This window comes from Asterias amurensis, chromosome 14, assembly GCF_032118995.1.
Source record: "Asterias amurensis chromosome 14, ASM3211899v1".
In the NCBI taxonomy this organism is placed as follows: Eukaryota; Metazoa; Echinodermata; class Asteroidea; order Forcipulatida; family Asteriidae; genus Asterias; species Asterias amurensis.
In genome coordinates this window covers 6,685,114-6,704,966 of record NC_092661.1, presented here as the reverse complement: position 1 = coordinate 6,704,966, position 19,853 = coordinate 6,685,114, and the positions used below count along the sequence as shown (strand labels likewise).

The following is a 19,853-nucleotide window of genomic DNA, read 5'->3' as shown; positions in this document are numbered from 1 at the left end:
ACCAATGAAAAGGCTTTCCACCCCGTGCGGCCAAAACAAGCGTCTGCGTAAGTTTCGTGATCGGAGATGGGCACAAATTCTTAATTTTTTACAAATAACCTGACCTGAGGTCAAGTTTAAATATCGGTTTTTCTTCGTTATTATGTTGACTTTATTTTTACTTTTATATATGTTGTTAATTAGTATTACATTTTTAACAACATATGTCATTTTTATGGTCATAAACTATATGGACGAAACAAAATCTCCCCAACGTAAAACTCCATAAGGTTGGGACCACAATGGTCCCGGAAGTTCAAATCCGCGCGAGACTTGCACAGTCTATAGCGAAACTGTCCGAGGTATTTATGAATATATGTTATAATTATTATTACCAATTTGACCTGTGGCGAAATTGCCCGAGTATGGGAATTGAAGAAGAAGAAAAAAGGGCGAAATAATAGTTTTTTCAGATTTACCTTGAACAGCAAAATGCAACACACATTAATTCAGTTGCTACTCAAAAATCACCATTTGCTGCTCAATATTAGCATTCAGTGTGCACAAAACAAGTTAAAATTAGACTTGAAGTGTTTGTCAACAAACACAAAGCTTTTACTGTTGTTCTGCTTCAAATGATAGGGTGTTGCTTCAAATGATAGATTTGAAGATAAAAGACATTTCCTGCACTGCAAATAAATGCACTTGCCTTCATGTCTCATCATTTGTGTGTACATGCACACCGTACAGTATGCTTTTGCTCGTGTAAATGAGTCTGTACTTACGCGGAAGAAGATATATTGCCCCCTTTTTGATATCCAATGCTCAAAGAGTCTATAACTGAAAACAATTAAAATCAGGTGTGCAGTTTTTGAGAGACAATCCAGCTTCCTGTTGACCAAAAAATAAAGGTAAAAATGGGGTTACAGTAACCCTTGTCTAACCTTTAATGCTCAAAGGGTTTCTAACTGAAAATAAGTTGAAAATTGGCTGTGTAGTGCTTGAGATATGGTCCCACTTCCCGTTGACCCAGAGGTAAAGATCAACATGGGGTTACGGTAACTCAAGGTTAATCTTCAATGCTCAAGGGGTTTCTAACTGAAAATAAATTGAAAATTGCCTGTATAGTTTTTGAGATGTGATCCCACTTCTGGTTGACCCTGAAGTAAAGGTCAACATGGGGTCATAGTTACCAAAGGCTAATTTCAAATGCCCAAGGAGCCAATAACTGAATTTTTTTTTGGAAACCTGTTGTGTAGTTTTTGAGATACTGACTTCCGGATGACCCAGAACCGGGTTCTCCAAATTTTCTGAGGGCATTCCTGCACGATCAACATTTTGCGCACACCATTCCTGCAAGATCAACAGACTGTCGTTGGTACCGTGTGTTGTTTAATGCACATAAAATAACCCAGTGCACTTATCGTAAAGAGAAGGGGTTTGCCCTGATGTTCCTGGTCTGATCTGCAGCAAATTGCGCCACAGCACCTTGTAAAACAAAACATCTTGATCTTTGCACTGCTGGCAAACAACCAAGGGGGAACGTTGTTATTGGAGCAAGCGCCATGAGCACTTTTTTGTGGATACCGGCGCTAGAGAAGACGTAATTATTATTATTAATAATAATAAAATTAAAGTGTGTTATTTTATATGTAGCGCCTCATGTCAGGCCTCAAGGCGCTTAGGGATAAGGTCTCATAATTCAAAACGTAGTCCCACATCTTGCAGGAAATACTGTATGTTACAGCGCCAGGAACATCACTGAGTGACAGATATGCGCCATATACATGTATATGAAGCCACTATTATTATTATTATTACACATTGTAACATTTTTGTGCAAACCATTTTTAGCACAAACGAAATGTGTATCCTGAACTAAAGTCTCACTTTGTGCACGATCGCCCGATAGCTTCTACCTGGAATGAGAGCGTGGTTGTCCCGCCAGGCGGAACCATCTGAACTCCCATTCAAACTGGAGCATTTTTAAAAAAAGAATTTGGGATGCTTATCCAAAATGGGGTGTGGAGAACCCTGCTGGAAAATCAACATGAGGTCACCGTAACCGAGTTCAATCTTTACAGTTCAAAGGAACTGAAAAGAAATTAAAAACTGGTTGTGTAGTTCTTGAGATATAGTCCCACTTCCGGTTGATCCGGAAGTAAAGGTCAACATGGGGTCATAAAATTTTACAAAAATAATTCCGCAAAGCACTCTTCCGTGGGCAAGCTCCCCGTGTTCCAATGTTTTCTGGCCAGTGTTCTTGCAAGCACAGAAGACAGGCTTTCCACCAGCAAACGGTGCAACATCCCCGAGTCCGCCATCTTTGTACACATGTAACTGTACCTTCACGACGTACTAACTGAAGGTGTAAGTATCCCTCGCAGATCAGCGTAAACAACTTTTATGAGCGAGAGGGCGCTATTGCAAAAGCTGGCTTTTCTCCGACGATAGGGGGACTTTAAATGAGTAAGACAATAAAAACCTTAAATGGTCATCACTCCTTATTGCGATGATGTACCGCTTTAAAACTTAAATCAAATATTGCTGCTTACATGTAGATAATATGAAAAGATGAAACTGAAACAGTTTATCACTGGTAACAGTTGAATGAGCTAAAACAATGACAACCTTTATGTTCATGACTTCAGTACTTGTTAATGTCTCCACCCCTTTGACCATTAGTTGATCAAAATGTTTTCTGTCAGTTATTGGTTCTATCCGGTGATGGTCAGCTGCCATGGCAGCTTCGCTGTTCTAGTTATACATTTCCCCCCCCCCCCCTCCTAAATCCCCATAGCATTTGTACATGATTTTGTTTAGTCCTAAAAAACAAAATTAGTGCATATGAAAGATTTAGATTCTTATTTCACTTTGAAGCTTATTACATAAACATAACATTTTTTTAAAGAATGGTCAAAATTCTTCATAAATAAGACTTGTTTCAGCTAAATTTAATTAGCCATCCTTGCCACCCTAACTTTATTGGAATCCCGTGTGGCACAAGACAAGGAAAAGGACCAGAAGGAAGTGAGCAACAATAACAATCAACAGGCACCTGACACAGATTCCAATAAAGTAAGCATTACCACTACTTATCACAAGTTGATCCAATTGTGTTTATTAGCACTTTCGTATATTCACCGTTCTGGCAAATGGGTGAAGTTTCATAATTTTCTCTCGAGAAATAAACGGCAAACGGTTTGGGTACTTGTTGTACTTGTACTTGTAGGACACAAAACACAAATATCTGTACTCTACAGATTTACATTAAATTTACACGGTAAATAATGATGATAGCTTCTCTTAAAAAACTACACTTCCTGAGGTCTCGGTGAGACAAACAATTATGTTAGCATGTAGAATGTGTTTACCAATCATAGTATTTATATCATAACTGGTTAATACGTTTTTACATGCTAAAAAGGAGAGGATCTATTATTTTGTGTGACTTTGTTTTACCAATTTCCCCAAAACTACAGTACCTCAGCAAGTAACATTTTAAGGGAAACTTTCTACTATCCTTATCTTCAAACTGTGTAAGTTAAATGTAAATCTGAAAACATGTTACAAAAAACCACAACAATTTGTTTACAGCAATTTATTATGGAAAACGAATAGGGCATAACACTATAAATAAATTACATTATTTTTCAGGAGCCGGAATCAGAAACAACAAAAGGCGAGGAGAGAACAGGCAAATCTGGTGCTGTATGAAACAAATTAAAGAATGTCAATGTTGATTATTCTTTGTACATAGACAAATTAAAAGATGTCTATGATTTACAGGAGCTGCATGTACCTGAATCACTCTGTGAAAATATATACAGATGAATTTCATCAAAATAAAAACAATATTTACATATGGAAAACTAACTGAACTTGATTGAAGAAAGACAGAAAGGCAAGGTGGGAGAAAAGTATTAACAAAATAAATATTAAAAAAAATTAACACATAAAAACACCATGAATAAAAAAAAACCGCTGAAAACAAAAACAAAAAAAACAAAAAAACAAAAAAGCAAACAAAAACAAGAGCTGTGCACTGCGCTGCACAATAGCTACAAAACTTTTATGAAAACAAGACTTTTTCACTGCGTTGAAACAGCTCAGACAAAAACAATACCTGTCGGAACAGCTTACAAGTTCATGCAAAAATGCTGTGTGAAACCGTTCTGGTCATGTGACCTGTTTATGAACCCTATCCCACAGTAGTTAACATAATCGATATTTGTATAGCTCCTTATCACAGCCCGAAGGGCGAATTAAAGCACTTTGGACATTATAACTCCTGGTCCATATAATTCATTACCTAAACCATCTCAGCTCCCTGGGGAGTATACAGCCGGTGCTGCGAGTTACCGCGCTCCAAGCATATAAACCATCTCTGCTCTCACAGGTACCCATTTTACCCCTGGTTTGAAAGAGGCTTGGTCAAGTGTCTTGCTCAAGGACACAAGTGTCACGACCAGGATTCGAACCCACATCGTGATGACTTAACCGCCAGAACCAGACATGCCAACCTCTAGGATCACAAAACTGTATTCTGAAACCCCAAAACCTGTATTTTGCATCAAAAACCTGTATTTTTTATAAAACATGCGTAAACGTAGTTTTAAGCCCTGAGACAGGCAAGATAGAGAAGGTGTGAAGGCCATTAAGTTATCAAACAGCCTAATTAAACCAGTTAACTAAAACTTGAAGAAAAAAAAAAGGGAACAAAATTAAATATTAAAAAAAAAAAAAAACCTAGACATAGAATTTTTGTTAATTACAAAAACACGGTGTTCGGTTGGACGTTACGTGATGACAAAGTTCAAAAACATTGAACCATAAAGATGACTTTTTCTACAACGTGTCGTTAATTTTTATAGTTAAACTTGTATCACAGTATTAAACAACTCCTTTTTCTTCACAAATGCAATATGTTTGTGTGAGATTGGCTTTAGGTTTTAATTTGCAATTTATGGAAACCCTTTAAAAATTTAGCAACCCCTGCACGGGATGATGTACACAGATTTGATAATCAACAGCGCCCTCTTTTGTTGGACAAACAAGAGCGCTTTTGGGATTCCCCCAAAAAACGTTCACGCCATATGATTTTTACACATTTTAAACGTTGTTTTATTGTTATTTAATACCTGATGACGTCATTATAACGTAATTTGGCCTGTGTTGTCTTAAAAACACTAAGGTTCAACTATCTGTTGAGTTTCAAGGTTCAAATCGATCTTAATCTTGAGTTATGCCGTAGATAAGCTCAAAAGTTGTTTTTTTGATGAAAAAAACACGAAGGCGAACTTTGACCCAGGGTAACGACCCGGAAGTTAAGGTTGTACGATTTTGGCGTTAACTTTTCAAATGTTGCCCAAGTCTTTATCTATCCGATGCCCAGGTATGAACATCATAGCTTTTATATTCGTTGAGATACAGCAACAAGCAAATGGTCATTTTTCAACATTAAAAACCCTGTCATGACGTCATCAATGATGTCATCATTCCAAAAAAGTGGCGGTTTCATCTACTCACTATTGCCTATGTACATAGTAAGTTTTAAGTTTGTTTCTTCCACTCACTATTGCCTATGTACATAGTAAGTTTTAAGTTTGTACAAGCTTTACTTTTGTTTTAAAGCGCAAAAGTTGTTTTTTGATAAAAAAATGCGAAGGCAAACTTTGACCCATGGTAACGACCGGAAGTTAAGGTCATACGATTTTGGCGTTAAGTTTTTAAACGTTGTCCAAGTCTTTATCTATCCGATACCCAAGTATGAACATCATAGCATTAATACTCGTTGAGGTACAGTGAAAAGCAAATGTTGTTTTTCAACTTTAAAAACCTTGCAATGACGTCATCATTCCCAAAAAGTGGCGGTTTCATCTACTCACTATTGCCTATGTACATAGTAAGTTTTAAGTTTGTACAAGCTTCACTTTTGTTTAAAATTGCAGGGAAAGAAGAACACGAGGGAAAGAAGAACACGAGGGGAAAAAAGAGAGGAAAAAAACAACATAACAATAACAACATTTGTTCGGCTGTTAGCCGAACACCTAAAAAAACCAAAAACATAACAATAACAATTGTTGTTCGGCTGTTGGCCGAACACCTAAAAATAAATAAATAAATAAATAAAAAGTTAAAAAATTGGGCAGAGGTTTCCTACGGGTGGTTAACGTAATGGACCAGATTTTGTATGAAAAAAGATATTGATAAATCATATCTTAAAGATATTGATAAATCATATTCTATTCATATAGAAACCCTTGTCAATTAATTAAATATCATTTTCTTTGTCAAAAGAAGACAAGTACAAAACAAAACTAATTTAATTTCAATGAAGAAGACAAAAATAACAAATCATCCCAAATGTTTCGTTTGTTGCATTTGGGGGCATAGTTCTTAAATTTATCTTATAAAAATCTCGCTTCAGGCGCTCTATATCTTTTGCATCTTTATTTTGGCAAATTCTTTTGCAAACTCGATTCGTCCGTCCGTTCACAAAACGACCGATACCATATAAGGGCATTTGACAACAGCGCCCTCTGTTGTTCAATGAATTGTGTTAGACTGGTTCCCTGTGAAATCGGGACGTCAGATAAACTGGCGTGTAGTATGCAATGCAGGTTTGTGCTACTAGCTTGCGTGCAATGTTGGATGCGAGGGAATCTCTGTTGCGCTCGATGTGTGGTGAAAGTTGAATAAGGAATACCCCAAGGAATAGAGTTCACTGGATAATCATTATCGGCCGTAAGTAGTCAGCCGAAAACTTATTTGTGTCAATAAAAAAATATTGAACTTGAGTTAAAACAAAGGGCACGATGGCCAACAGGGATAAAATTGTATTTTTGCGGTGGCGATGCTCAAAAACGTATTTTTTTTGCAAAATCCGTACACCGTATTTTTAACAAAAACCTGTACGAAATACGGGAAAAACGTACTAGTTGGCATGTCTGCAGAACTTGAGTCCAATGCTCTTATCCGCTAGGCCACGACACCCCAATGTAGTGTGTTCAGTTGAACAGAACATCTGTGAGCATCTGTGTAACAAATAAATGTTGGGGTGCAACTTACTTACCTCCAAGAAAGAACTGAAAGCAGTCACTACTAAACTGGACTTGTGTTGGCTCATCAACACCCAGAGATCCAAAGCGTAGCATTATGGCAGCTAGGTTAACAACGGGACCCTTTGACTTTACATCACTACACGCAGTATTGGACCCTTTACATGCACCTATTCCTGATGGGCCTTTACATTGCCTGTACTCCATTAAGTTTCCTGACTGTGAACAAAGAACGAAACAAAATTGTTATACTGTGAGTTACTTTAAAATATCATACATAGGAAAGGTATGGGGGAAAGAGTTGTTGCAATATGGATGGGTCTAGTGTGTAATGAGGGTAAAGGCTGTACATCGATAATGACAACGATAACGATAACAAAGCAAAGAGAACGCATTATATTGGTTGAATTACTCCGCGCAGAATACGCGCACGCTCAGTCAACTAATGACGATCATTATCGTTCTCGTTAACGCTGCAGTGGGACCGGGCCTTAAGAGTTGTTGCAATATGGATGGGTCTAGTGTGTTCAGAAATGGTTAGGAGGGTAGAAGTTGTTACCATATGAATGGGTCTAGTGTGTTCAGGAATAGTAAGGAGGGTAAGAGTTGTTACAATATGAATGGGTCTAGTGTGTTCAGGAATAGTAAGGAGGGTAAGAGTTGTTACAATATGAATGGGTCTAGTGTGTTCAGGAATAGTAAGGAGGGTAAGAGTTGTTACAATATGAATGGGTCTAGTGTGTTCAGGAATAGTAAGGAGGGTAAGAGTTGTTACAATATGAATGGGTCTAGTGTGTTCAGGAATAGTAAGGAGGGTAAGAGTTGTTACAATATGAATGGGTCTAGTGTGTTCAGGAATAGTAAGGAGGGTAAGAGTTGTTACAATATGGATGGGTCTAGTGTGTTCAGGAATAGTAAGGAGGGTAAGAGTTGTTACAATATGAATGGGTCTAGTGTGTTCAGGAATAGTAAGGAGGGTAAGAGTTGTTGCAATATGGATGGGTCTAGTGTGTTCAGGAATAGTAAGGAGGGTAAGAGTTGTTGCAATATGGATGGGTCTAGTGTGTTCAGGAATAGTAAGGAGGGTAAGAGTTGTTACAATATGAATGGGTCTAGTGTGTTCAGGAATAGTAAGGAGGGTAAGAGTTGTTACAATATGGATGGGTCTAGTGTGTTCAGGAATAGTAAGGAGGGTAAGAGTTGTTACAATATGAATGGGTCTAGTGTGTTCAGGAATAGTAAGGAGGGTAAGAGTTGTTACAATATGAATGGGTCTAGTGTGTTCAGGAATAGTAAGGAGGGTAAGAGTTGTTACAATATGAATGGGTCTAGTGTGTTCAGGAATAGTAAGGAGGGTAAGAGTTGTTACAATATGAATGGGTCTAGTGTGTTCAGGAATAGTAAGGAGGGTAAGAGTTGTTACAATATGAATGGGTCTAGTGTGTTCAGGAATAGTAAGGAGGGTAAGAGTTGTTACAATATGGATGGGTCTAGTGTGTTCAGGAATAGTAAGGAGGGTAAGAGTTGTTACAATATGAATGGGTCTAGTGTGTTCAGGAATAGTAAGGAGGGTAAGAGTTGTTACAATATGAATGGGTCTAGTGTGTTCAGGATTAGTAAGGAGGGTAAGAGTTGTTACAATATGAATGGGTCTAGTGTGTTCAGGAATAGTAAGGAGGGTAAGAGTTGTTACAATATGGATGGGTCTAGTGTGTTCAGGAATAGTAAGGAGGGTAAGAGTTGTTACAATATGAATGGGTCTAGTGTGTTCAGGAATAGTAAGGAGGGTAAGAGTTGTTACAATATGAATGGGTCTAGTGTGTTCAGGAATAGTAAGGAGGGTAAGAGTTGTTGCAATATGGATGGGTCTAGTGTGTTCAGGAATAGTAAGGAGGGTAAGAGTTGTTACAATATGGATGGGTCTAGTGTGTTCAGAAATGGTTAGGAGGGTAGAAGTTGTTACCATATGAATGGGTCTAGTGTGTTCAGGAATAGTAAGGAGGGTAAGAGTTGTTACAATATGAATGGGTCTAGTGTGTTCAGGAATAGTAAGGAGGGTAAGAGTTGTTACAATATGAATGGGTCTAGTGTGTTCAGGAATAGTAAGGAGGGTAAGAGTTGTTGCAATATGGATGGGTCTAGTGTGTTCAGGAATAGTAAGGAGGGTAAGAGTTGTTACAATATGAATGGGTCTAGTGTGTTCAGGAATAGTAAGGAGGGTAAGAGTTGTTACAATATGAATGGGTCTAGTGTGTTCAGGAATGGTAAGGAGGGTAAGAGTTGTTACAATATGAATGGGTCTAGTGTGTTCAGGAATGGTAAGGAGGGTAAGAGTTGTTACAATATGAATGGGTCTAGTGTGTTCAGGAATAGTAAGGAGGGTAAGAGTTGTTACAATATGAATGGGTCTAGTGTGTTCAGGAATGGTAAGGAGGGTAAGAGTTGTTACAATATGAATGGGTCTAGTGTGTTCAGGAATAGTAAGGAGGGTAAGAGTTGTTACAATATGAATGGGTCTAGTGTGTTCAGGAATAGTAAGGAGGGTAAGAGTTGTTACAATATGAATGGGTCTAGTGTGTTCAGGAATAGTAAGGAGGGTAAGAGTTGTTACAATATGAATGGGTCTAGTGTGTTCAGGAATAGTAAGGAGGGTAAGAGTTGTTACAATATGAATGGGTCTAGTGTGTTCAGGAATAGTAAGGAGGGTAAGAGTTGTTACAATATGAATGGGTCTAGTGTGTTCAGGAATAGTAAGGAGGGTAAGAGTTGTTACAATATGAATGGGTCTAGTGTGTTCAGGAATAGTAAGGAGGGTAAGAGTTGTTACAATATGAATGGGTCTAATGTGTCATTGTGTGTTCAGGAATGGCAAGGAGGGTGTAAAGTCATTTCTTTCTAAAGCGTATTTCGGCAAAAGCCGGAAACCAGGGGCTTAATTCACTAAACTTTAAATCAATCGCAAACAGCTAATTTCCATCGCAAATTGGAAATATGTCGCAAGTTTGCAACAGTTTAAAAAATTATTTCACTGAAGTTGGATGTTTGAAACTCATCGTAAGCCTGTTGCAAGCCCGTTGAAATCGTGCGAAGTTTGCGAATGATTTTTGCGGGCGCTCTAGAGTAGAAGCATAACTCAAGTCCATCGTAAAATTCAATGCATCTGCGTCTGCTGTCCATGAATAATGCATGGAAAAGAGAACGTATTATTTTTCTATGACAGAACAAACCCATGGGATACTTGTATTATTGTTATGCAGACTTTTGATATATACTCTTTCTCTTGGACAGATCATTCGCAAACATGGCTTGGAACTACACTTATACACAGACGACACTCAGATTTACACATCTATCTGCCCTGTCAAGTCTTCTGAGGTCCTTCAAAATGTGTCGAACGTAGAAGACTGCATAATTGAGGTACAGGGCTGGATGTCAAGCCATTTTCTCAAACTCAACACTGACAAGACCGAGGTCATAGCAATCGGTTTCAGAGCACAACTCGCCAAGTTTAATCTTCAATCAGTTAAAGTTGCAGGAGTTGATGTCTTAGTCGAAACCAAGCCAGTCAGAAATGTTGGAGTCATGTTTGACCCTGCAATGACCATGTCCGTGCAAGTTTCAAGCATCATCAAGACTGCCAACTTCTACCTCACTAACACCGGCAGGGCCCGCAGACTACTGACTGTCGACGCAACCAAGCTTGCAGTGCACACTTTGGTCACTTCAAGACTCGACTACTGCAACAGTCTTCTGATTGGAATCAGCCAAAAACTCAAAAGGAGGCTAAATAACATGCAACGAACAGCTGCCACACTCATCACAAAGAAACGCAAGTTCGACTCTATCACCTCGGAACTCATCACACTACACTGGCTCCCAATCCAACAAAGGATCGACTTCAAGGTCATCGTTCTCATGTTCAAGGCCTTACATCAACAAGCCCCTCATTACATCATGAACATTCTGCAAGTTGGTGCTGAACGGAGACTCCTTCGGTCAAACAGCTCCTGTTCACCATACTTTGTAGTACCAAGAACAAGTCACATCACTTTTGCTGATAGAGCCTTCTCGGTATATGGACCCAAGCTCTGGAATAAACTTCCCAATCACATCAGGGACACAACATCATTCAACACATTCAAGGCACTTTTGAAAGCCCACTTGTGTCAGGAGGCCTACCATCAATGACTTTTTATTTCTTCTGTGCCTCAGCAAACTTGAGCAAACTTTTGATTAAGGCGCTATACAAATAAAAAATCCAGCGATGATGGGTCAAAGGTCAAACAATCCTACAAGAGACTTGTTCAAGGTAAAGGTTTTTGTATAAATCCATCGTGAATAAAATACCTAGCAGAAATACCTTAGTGAAATCGAAAAATGCATCCTGTTGCAAATGCGATGGATTTTGTGGTTTGCGTTGCGCTTGCATTCAATTTAGCGTTGATCAATCACAAATAAAAGCTTAGTGAAATCGGCCCCTGGCATCCCTTAATAAGAAAGGAAAGAGAAGTGAGCAATATGGAGGTTCAACAAACAGTTTTCAAATTGACATGAAACACTCTTCCACGTGAGTGTTAAATTGCTGCTTGATCTTCTTTTTGGTTATAACATTAGAAAAATGCAATAATATTGATTACAAGTTTGAAATGACCAACCTTGTCTCTCATCATTGCCTTGCGTGATAAGGTGTGTCCATTAATGCCTTCATCTGACTCCTGTAATGTAACTGGAATTTTGAAAACAAAATCAACCAAACCAACTACATGTATATTGATGGACATCGCTTAATTAGACACTATATATAGGTATCTTTCTGCCAGGTACAAACAAGAATCCAGTCCAAGGTGCTCTGAAATATTGAACCATCCCAATGAAATACCCCCCCCCCCCCAAAAAAAAAAAAAAAATTAAAATGAAACAAAATTGAGACACAACAATTAGTTAAAGGCCCTGTACACGTTTGGTAATTGTCAAAGACCAGTTATAAAATACAAGCCTGTAAAAATCTGGGCTCAATGGTCATCAAGGTTGCGAAAAAATTATGAAAGAAAAAAACACCCTTGTTGGACGAATTTGTGAGCTTCCAGATAGGAATAAAAAATTTCTAGCTAGAAGTCTTTTATTATTTTAGTGAGAAATTACCTCTTTCTCATAAACTAGGTTACTTCAGAGGGAGTCGTTTCCCACAATGTTTTATACTATCAACAGCTCTCCAATGCTCTTTACCAAATCAGTTTTTAAGTTATTATTTGTTTTGAGTAATTACCAAACATGTACCTTCCATTTAAGTCCCTAATAAGGTAGTGTCTGAAGATTTGGAACAATAGGAATGGGTTTTTTGGACTACACATACATGTATGGACTGGCCCGGCTTGATTGAAGCTGTGCTGTCTAATAATTTCAGTGAAAATTACTGAACTTTATTAGCTGTTTCGTAGCGCAGCGAAATAGCTCTTGTTTTTGTTTTAAATTTTTTTTATTATTATTTTTTTTATTTTTTATTTGTCATCTTCAGAAATTACAGTACTGATTTGCAATGTTCCTAAAGAGCAATTGCAATGAAACTTTCAGTGATGAAAGGTATTGGTGCAATGATCATTACGAAACAAGGATGTCATTATGACATTATCAGAAGTCACAGGAGGTCATCTTAAAGGTGTTGCGTTTTAAATGTTTGAAAATTTTATAACAATTCACCCACAAGAGACCAGAGGTTTCTGTTTGCGGGACTGGGGAGGGATAAATTAGGTCTTCATTTTGTTTCGTGTGCGTGACCTCACATGACCTCTACTTCCGGTCGAAACCGGAAGTGGCCCTCTAATTCAAAATTGGCAAAAGATATGAAGTTGCTTTTAACAATGTTAGTGCGTGGCAAGGGTAGGCAGTTAAAAAAAAATACCAATGACGTCACAAAATGCAACAGCGCTCTCTAGCGGCAGGTTGAAAACTTGTCAAAATGGACTTTTTGAAGATGTGTGTAGTGAAGTTTTTTGTAATCACTTCAAATTTTACACACACATTAACTGTCAGGCAGCCATCATATGTGTGAAGTTTCAGATCAATGACGTTCATCGGGGGTCACGTGACGCGGCCTTAAAGGTGCACTTTTTGAACTAATATAACTCCCTAACTAATTATGCGATCATGTTAGGTTGTTGGATATTGACAAGTTCTTTTGAAATGTGAAATGACGTCATGACGACGTCATCACATGATATTTTAAGATTTTTTCAATTTTTGCACCTTTAACACATAAATTGCTATCTGAACATGGTATAATCCAAATTGTTTTTTTTATTTATGCCACATTGGGCAAATTGCTTTGAATACCCAACAAATTTAAAACTCAGTTGAGAAATTTGAAAATATTATTTACGAAACAGCTCTGCATTTGTGCACAAATGCAATTTAGCTCTAGTTATCATTGTTTTTGTTGAAATGTTTAAAAACTGCAGTGAGTGAAGTTAAATTTGGTTTTACCAGATTTCCTTCTTCTTTTTGGATCAAAATTTCAATGTCGCAACCATAGAAAAGAAAATCACTTGAAGTTGCCGCGAACACGCTCACATTGCGACCACACAAAACACAAACCACACATTACACAACACACGGCAATACAAGGCGCTTGAGCGAGACACACAGACTTCGTTATAATGGTCAGTCATCGTCATCGACCGTCATCAGCAGGCAGCATGAACTCCATGCATGCATGGTATGATAGTGGCAAATTCACACGCGTTTTCGTTCAGATTATTTTAGGTACTAATCTCATCTCCACGATCTTATACATAAACCATCGCGCTCTGGATTTTTCTACTATGACATCAGTATCGGCAAATGAGTGACACGCGGTGCAGTGCAATGCACCTTATACTGCATACATTCTGCAGTTGCTTTGTAGATTGGTTCCCCAGTTTTCCAAACTCGACAGCAGCAAACATGACAATGTTTTTTTCCTGCTAGCAATTCAAGGGCACGTCGTTCGTTCTTTGTAGAGTTTGTTTGAAACATCAAGACTTTTTTGGATTTCATTGTTTGCATCTCTTGGGTGTTTTAATATAATGCAGTAGACAAACAATGTTTTTTTCTGCTCGAAAGTTTGAGCCTCTATTCTCTGTAAAACAGCATAGCTAAGCAACAATAGTTGTGACGATCGTACCATCCGCATATGTTCAACAACTAGTTCATGATATTTCTTTTCAAATCTCAAGTCGGTTTTGCTGTTTTCTCCTCACTAAAACCTCTCCGAACTTATTTTTCAATGCACGTACATGTACGTTTTTTTGCCCAGTGGAATTACTTACTGGCACTGCCTTTTGTAACTGTTTGTTCTTTTTTCTTCAAAGACTGTTTACAACTTGCCTTTGACTTAGTTTCATAAATTAAACAACCTATAAGACTAAAACATTATGAAACCTAAACAAATACTAAGGAAAACATTAATTACCATGATCAGTCAGTTAAAATTAAGCAAACAATTATGGTAAATCACTCTTGGCACTTTGAAAAAAAAAATTCTGCTGCCACTTTCGCTCCCGACCCATGATGCCACTGTCGAAGGAACGAGCATATTTGGTGAACGCGCCATTTGTGGGTACGAATGGCCATCGGGCTTCGCCCTCGGGCCATTTGTACCCAAGAATGGCGCGCACCTCGGGCATTATCCTATACTTAAACAACTTACCTCTGGCACTGTTGGTAGTCATCTCAGTCACACTGTTTGTAGACAAACTACGAGGATCATCATCCCCACTATCACTGTCAATTGAAATCACAACTGAATAACAAAACATACAAATGTGTTAACAGCAAAAGCAATCACTCAAATTTAACGGAAACAGTTTTCAGAAATTGATTATAATTTCATAAAATTAAAATGCAATTAAAAACATTAAGATACAAACAAAATTTACCACTTGCTCGCTCCAAGCCACTCTACATAGCTAGCTTCTACGGCCCAAAACTCATAAAGACAAAGCTATTGAAGAACTTTCAAAGTCTCTATCTAGCATTACTACTACATGTAAACACCAAAGCAAATTACCTAACATCATTGTAGCAGGTGACTTAAACTTTCCAGATATTAATTGGGAATTATGGACCCCAACTCACACACAACCAACGTTCACACACAACCAACGTTCTGATACACGGCAAACTGTACATGCTGGTAATGTGTGCAGGGACTTTGGATTTATGAATGAGCGCGCAACACCAATGGTCTTGGAACCAAGACTACCCCAATCGAGCAAGCAAAATGGCTGCGCCCAGCAGAGCAACCGGTAAGTTGCTGAAAAAAATTAAATATGCTCAAAAATACAAAGAAGACTACATCTACCACAAAGAATGGCCATGTATAAAGCACTCATCCAAAGATAAAAGTCATGCGTTTTGCACAATTTGCAATTCAGATGTTTATAAAGTACATGTGTACGGCGGACGAAATGACATACTGAGACACAGAGATTCTGAGAAGCATTGCAGTAGTGCAACGGCAAGCCAACACGCTAGGCATTGCAGATTGTTTTAGAAAATCGGGCTCTAACAGCAGTATAATAAAGGCCGAAAATTTATTCACTGGGTTAAAAATTGAACATGAACAGCAATATTCTTTAGTAATATTTCAAATGTACATACCTGTTTATGAATATTGGTTTTTATTTCAGCAAAAATTGTTGTGACACGCGCTTAGATCGAGTCTTTCTGATTTTAAAATAAAAATCTTCCTGATTTTCAAAAACCAATGTTGGCAGCTTGACGGAACAACCCAAACCATTTTGGTCATATGTGAAACTAATGAGGACAGAGAACTTACATGTATAGGCATAATGTACCTTCTTAGGTGATGGGCTTGCGTGAATTGCAGTAACATGGTTTTACACTGGGCTCAACAAATTAAATGCAAATTTTCATCAGTTCTTGATTTCAGCGAAATCTTTGGACAACTTAAAATCTACATTTCATTTCTTGAAAATGAATATGAGCTGATAAAGAAAATGATTCAAGAAACACGACAAGCAAGTTGATGACATGGTGACCTCCTTTGAGTCGGCCATTGGAGACCTTCAAAACCGTTGTCGCCGATGCAATATTGTTCTCTATAACATCCTGAGTGACATGAAGGCGATCAACCCTGTGAAGAGTTCGTGTCCAAGTTTCTAACTGAGCATATGAAGTTAAGTTCCACCATTGAGGTTGATAGAGCACATCGCACTGGCCGTAAACAACACCCAGGAGATGGCGGTTCGACCAAGAGCTTTAGACCGATTCACGTTAAACTTTTACGGTATTCATCCTGAAAAATGCAGATCAACCATCTTTGTGTCTGACGATTTATATTAACAAGAAAGGTGAGACATCAGAGAAAAGTGTTGCGAGAGATACATCTTCCCGACCTTCATAAAGACACCAGAGTCAAGTTCTCATTCATCCCGTGGACTGTTCCTGCAGTCATTCGCTACCAGCTTGTTACCGGTGAATTCAAAACATTCTCTTCAGTGGAGTCCAAGTAAAACTCAATGAACTTGCCAATTTACTGTTTATATTTACTTGCACTCAAAGAATTATGCTTCTCTTGTCTGGGGTTCATCTACATCAGGTTGTAATAAATTGTTTTTGTTACAGAAAAAAGCAATCCGTATTATTCATGGTGCAGGTTATCTGGAACATACTTCCCCATTGTTTGCCACAACAAGTATTTAAAACCTTGGCGATATTCATTCTCTAAGTATATTAGCAGATTGTATGTTTAAAGTCATCTGGAAGTGGTACATGTATTTTGTCAAAATAAAGCTTGTGTCACTAAACTGTGTTTTGATGAGTGGAATATGAATAAACAATTAACTAAGGTTTAAAAAAATTAGTTTCCATGTTTTTTACAAATTTGAAAATAAGCCCGACCCGAGAGGGCGCTGTTTGTGATGTCAATCGAGGCGTGATGAATTGCATGAAGTGCCAACACATGATAGTGACGCTTGGCGCAAGCTAAAAAAATGCCCTCAAGGTTGAAACAATACCTGATTTTTTTCACGCTCGGCAAATGCTCCTTTAGGTTCGTTACGTCTTCTTCTTCAACTTCCCCACTAGCTGGAAAAAATTGTTGCGATTGCGTCATGTTTTAGAAAAGAACTTTCTCTTCATGTCAAAAAGTGTATTCCGGATTCTCGAAGCATGACGGCTCGAAGTGTTTGCTGCACAGCGCTGGAAAAGACGTCGGATGTGACCACTTTGCGAACTGACCCCATCTTTAGTTGTTTTGCTGCATCCAGCAGCAATACACCTGGTCGACATTGCCGGAAAAATGCAAGAAAAAAACTTTTCCGAAACGTAAAACTCACGACTAGGACTTGAATGTACTAGCACATACGTGCGTTTGATGTTCGATCAAGGCAAAGTCTGCCTTGATTGACGTCACAAAAGGGGTAGGCGGAGTCACCCCACACACAACTTTTAAACATATAAATCGTTAAAAACAATTACTAAAAAATTATTTTATTTACTCTAAGTAGTTTAAAGAAGAACAAAATTATATTTCCAGGTGACTTTAAACTGTACACGCTTTATTTTAAATTAAAAATTACCGTATTTTCCTGCGGTTAAGACGCTCGGCGGATAAGACGCAGGACCCTAAAATGACCCCCAAAAAATCTAACGCCAACAGACAAGGCGCACCGTCGCATAAGGCGAATGTTTAACTGCACACAGAAGAACACCAGGCGCTACCCGTTTGAAGAAAAAAACCTATTTCCAGATGACTTTAAACATTCTTCTATAAGGCTTCTTTTTAGCTAGTGCGTCAGTTCACACTCATCGAACCTGTGATTTAGCCAAAGGGAATCTGTTACCCAACTTATCACATCCACTCGTGACTTGGCTTCCACACTACAGCATCGTGGCCAAACCGATGTCATACTGCTCAGTTTCAGCGAGGCGTTTGACAAAGATCCTCATCTCTTGTCCGTCAAGCTTGACCACTATGGTATCAGAGGCTCTACTTTAGACTGGATTTGTTTGTTTTTAGACAACCGGATTCAGCTGTATCAGTGAATGGAGGCCACTCATCATGCATGTCATGGGGAAAGGTTTCATCTGCAGTAACGGCAAAAGCTCATCTGCCTACATGTACAACTTGAGTATGACGCCCAGGTAAGGAACACATACATGTACACCCTAGATGTAGTCAACCGCTCTTTGGTGACTACCGCAGAACATCAGTCACGCCCCTAATCACTACCCTGGGCTGGGATCCACTTCATAACAGGCGGCTACTTTTCCAAATGACAATGTTCTATAAAACCCACCATGGGCTTGTCAATATCCAGTTTCCATCAATTATCCAACCAGCGCACTACATTGGATGTTATGACCACCCATTGAAAATACAATTCCTGATGCATCCATTGACATGTATAGGTTCTCCTTCTATCCTAGTCTTGGTGCAAGACGGTTTTGTTGAGTTAGTAAAACCATAAAACCATACACTCAACACAACACACATGTTGCGACTATACCCCCGATTAGTGCGAAATCCGTCAGTTAGTGCGATGTGTAAAGGTGATCTGGAAGTTTTCCAACAGCTCCCGCTATTGTTCGGTGGTAATGTGTGCGGCGCGGATTGGATAGTATAATGAACAACAACGTCTTGCACCGAGACTACTTCTATCCACGCACTGTGAAGATTTGGAACCAGTTGCCTGCAGCTGCTGTCCTGGCTACATCATCCACTGCCTTCCAGGAAGCGGCCATGCTTGCTATCAAAGGGACAAGGCTACAGGTTGCTTCCATGCTCCTCTAAATCTTCAAGTCAAGCTTTTTAACCTACACCCTAGATTTATTGGATTTTGTCAACTTTTTGTGCTTTTTGGCCCCACTTTTGTTTATTTTCTTTCTTCGCTTTCTTGCCAAATTTGTGCTGCAAAGGGATAACCCAACTCAAGACTCAAGACAACTGCTTCTGTTTGTCATCAAGTTATGTGGAACACAACAGCCATTTTACATGTACTTATTTAAGACAAGATTAGCACTGATGGGTATTATACGAAAATGAGTACTTGAGTAGACCATTACATGGCTGCTCATTCCCAGTTCTGTGACGAATCCTAAATTACCACCAAACTGGGCATGAACAGTCACAAAGCTTTACACTCAAACAGAAACAAAACACTATTCTAATTTCTAACTGCCAGTTAAAGTTAAACATCAAGTACTTTAAACAGATATTTAAAGCATTTGACATAATACTTACCTGGTTCTGTAATCTTTCCCCTGCTTTGTCTTCTTTTTGGCTTTGGAGTAATCTTGGCAGACATTGAAGGTTTAATGAGTGAAGTACAATCTGCAGTTTGGCTTGTGTAGAACATATTGGTTGCAAGTAGACTCTTTGATGTATTGCCAGGTGGACTTGCAACATGTTTAGTAAGTTTCAATCTGGTATTATCCCTAATTTTTTGTTGACTAACCGCAATTTGTTCATTGTCTGTTTTGGATACTATGTATATTAATGGAAGAGAGGTACATGCAGCCGATGCTGTTGTATCTTGTACAAGGCATGTTTTGCTCGTACATACTCCCATGTGACCACACTTATTACGGTATTTCTTTGGCAACTGTTGACTAAAATTTATATCACAGGAAGAGCAATGTTCTACAGTTGAAGACCATGTGCCACAGTTTGGACATAACATTTCTTGAGCTTCCTACGAGAGAAAAATACACAAGAAGCAATGTTTTAAGAAATGTCAAGAGTCATATCCACTCAACACATTTGAAATAAGAAAACACATGATAATGACAATTTGTTCTGACTAAAGTCCA

The 19,853-nt window shown here is 38.5% G+C and overlaps 1 protein-coding gene across 1 annotated transcript in view; it reads right to left on the bottom strand.

Annotated features, from left to right (window-relative positions):
- LOC139947210 (sentrin-specific protease 6-like) overlaps positions 1-19,853 on the bottom strand; it is a 156,775-nt gene that overhangs the window by 86,583 nt on the left and 50,339 nt on the right. The window contains exons 7-10 of the mRNA XM_071945079.1: positions 19,285-19,735; positions 14,725-14,817; positions 11,696-11,766; positions 7,055-7,259 (exon numbers count right to left, since the gene is read on the bottom strand). Of these exons, the coding sequence (XP_071801180.1) occupies positions 7,055-7,259; positions 11,696-11,766; positions 14,725-14,817; positions 19,285-19,735 (820 nt within the window). The remainder of the gene's footprint in view (positions 1-7,054; positions 7,260-11,695; positions 11,767-14,724; positions 14,818-19,284; positions 19,736-19,853) is intronic.